This window comes from Anopheles aquasalis, chromosome 2 (assembly GCF_943734665.1).
Source record: "Anopheles aquasalis chromosome 2, idAnoAquaMG_Q_19, whole genome shotgun sequence".
NCBI lineage: Eukaryota > Metazoa > Arthropoda > Insecta > Diptera > Culicidae > Anopheles > Anopheles aquasalis.
This window is the reverse complement of record NC_064877.1, coordinates 71253147-71255646: the sequence shown is the minus strand read 5'-3', so window position 1 is coordinate 71255646 and position 2500 is coordinate 71253147. Positions and strand designations below refer to the sequence as shown.

General features: G+C 51.9%; 1 protein-coding gene across 1 annotated transcript in view; it reads left to right on the top strand.

Annotated features, from left to right (window-relative positions):
• LOC126581163 (receptor-type tyrosine-protein phosphatase kappa) overlaps window positions 1–2500 on the top strand; it is a 78596-nt gene that overhangs the window by 62829 nt on the left and 13267 nt on the right. The window contains exons 6-7 of the mRNA XM_050244643.1: window positions 1396–1536; window positions 2476–2500. The exon at window positions 2476–2500 is cut by the window's right edge and continues 142 nt beyond it. Coding sequence (XP_050100600.1) covers window positions 1396–1536; window positions 2476–2500 — 166 coding nt within the window. The remainder of the gene's footprint in view (window positions 1–1395; window positions 1537–2475) is intronic.

The window sequence follows — 2500 nt, the reverse complement described above, 5'->3', positions numbered from 1 at the left end:
ACGGACAACATAGTTTGCGGAGCGCAATTTTTATTTGGCCAATAAAAATACCGTTTGCTCCCTCCTTTCGACACCCGCCCACGATAGCCCGCCGTGGCCTCCGGGAATGGGTGAAAATTAAACGAAAACACTTTTTCCACGGACCGGACTGCGACACACCGAATGGCACCGGTGATGGTGTCCGGCCCGGTACACAAATTCCAAGCCCAAGACAAAACTTTCCATTCCATTTCCATTAAATCCACCATAATTCAGTGGCAAACGACGGTGGGCGCAGGCTGGCTGGCGATGTCGTGACCAGACGCCGGTCCGTGTTACCTATTCCGTGCCTCCACTTTGAACACCTTCGGAACTTCTACTGGCACCGGCTTGGCCATTTTGAACCATTTTGTTCAAACCATTCGCAGGATTGCGCGCTTTTGCGCTAGACTACCGCTTGTGCTTACATGGAGGTTTTCTAGTGTTTTTTCTTTTCTTATCCCGGGATCCTGGTCTAGGATTCCATTTCCATTTCGTGGGAACCTCGGCCATTAGTTTCAGGAAGGGAAAGGGAGGGAGATAGGAACCCATGGGAGTTTGATTACCTGTATCAGAAACTTTTTCCTGCTCATCATCATCGTAGCCGGCTCACTAAATCATCCCATTTTGCTGCACCCTTGCACCCACCTTCCTGTTTGTTTCCCCTTGGCATGAGCCACGATGACGACCAGGAGTTCCTGTTTCCCGGTCACAGGCTGCCAGCACCAAACACACCGAGTGCAGGAGAGAGTTTTTTCGCTCTCCTCCACTTCCATCGCATAATCATCGTTTATAATCAATGTTTTCAACTTTCGTCACCCATTACACTGCGGCCACGGGAACGTACGCGGCACACGCAAAACGTACATTTCACGCGATCGCTTTTGGCACACGGCATCCCGCCGCTCGATGCTCACACTGATCAATCATTGAGTTGATCCGTCTCGAAACCGAACCCCAAACCGAACCGATAATGGATAACAATGAGCTACGCCGCGATTTGGGGCGCGCCATAAATTTGCAACTTTTTAAACTGCCCTTAAGCTCCCGGATGGGTGGGCGTGTAACGATGCTTTTGGGTTTCCGGGCATCATTGGGGCATAAATTCGAACCACTCCAAGCTCATAACGATTGAGAGGATATTGTTTATCGGGGACCGTGGGTCCCGTGCGGTTCTTGTGCCTTTTCCCTGGTGGTAGCAGGTGTGAATGCTCGTTCACCCACTTACCGAAGCGGGCCCAACGCAAATGGCGTCCCAAAAGTTATGCTTCCTCGCTCGCGGTTGATCGTTTAGTTTTAGTACACGGTACTAGTTTAATTCTAGCTTGCCAGCGGCGTCGTCTTACGTCTCTTTCCTAATAACCATCCTCTCCACAGGTCATGTGTGTTCAGTACTGGCCACCGAACAAGGAGAAGGAGGAAATCTACGGCGACATGCACATCACGATACAGTCGGAGGAGGAGCTGGCCAACTTTCACATACGGACGTTTAGGCTGTTTAAACTGAACAAAGACAATGTAAGTAGACCGTGTGCACACAGACCTCGATCGATTTACCATTTTACAGCGAGTGAGTGAGTGAGTCACACGTCATACTGAGGTGACGTGGCCATGGCAAGCTCCTGCGCCGCACTGACTAGTGTATTATCAGGTCTCACGCCCCTTTTTTCGTCCCCGGGATTCACGTGGTTGCATCGTTAAAGTGGAGAGAGAGAGGGGAAGGGGAGCTCCCACACATTCACCATTCGCCGAGGGGTTTCGTGGTGTATCGCACTCTCGAAAGTGCACCATTCGGGTCCTGCTGCTGCTGCTGCTGCTCCTGGTGGCCACCATCATTCGCAAAAAGGGTACAACGTTTACTGCCTGTACCACCGTGATGATGATGATGATGCTGCTACTCGGTATGGAAACTACTGTCACCACCAGCCGGTCGGATGGTGCTTGGCACGTGCAGAGCACGTACAGCCGTGGCCGCTCACATGCGTTCCAGGAAGGTTGCAGCACTCGGTTGTGGGGGGTCCCAACCAAAAGCAGCATAGTCTGGCGACAGCAGCAGCAGCAGCAGCAGCAGCAGCAGCAGCAGGACACACGGTGGACACATTTTATTTTACACGTTTCGCTCATTAACCGTGAGATGAATGGGGCAATTACACTAAGCAATGTTTACATTTTTACTACACATCGTCATGGTCGGGGTTGCAGCGTGGTGGTGGCCGTGGTAGTGCTACCTTCCATAGTTGCTGCTAGTTCCATCCTCTAGCCATCATCATCCTCTGGCCATCATGAGATGCGATGTCGCAGCTTGGTGGTGTCTTCTGGTGTGGTTCACGATGGGTCCGGGGGGGTTTGGCGGGTCACACTGCGCCGTAGGTCTTGCACACTGTTTAACGTTTTCCGTCTGTTCGTTTGTCTTTTCTTTCCCACCTCCCCCTGCTTCACGGGTTTCCCTCGCTGTAGGTGGTGGCCGAGGAACGATTTTTAC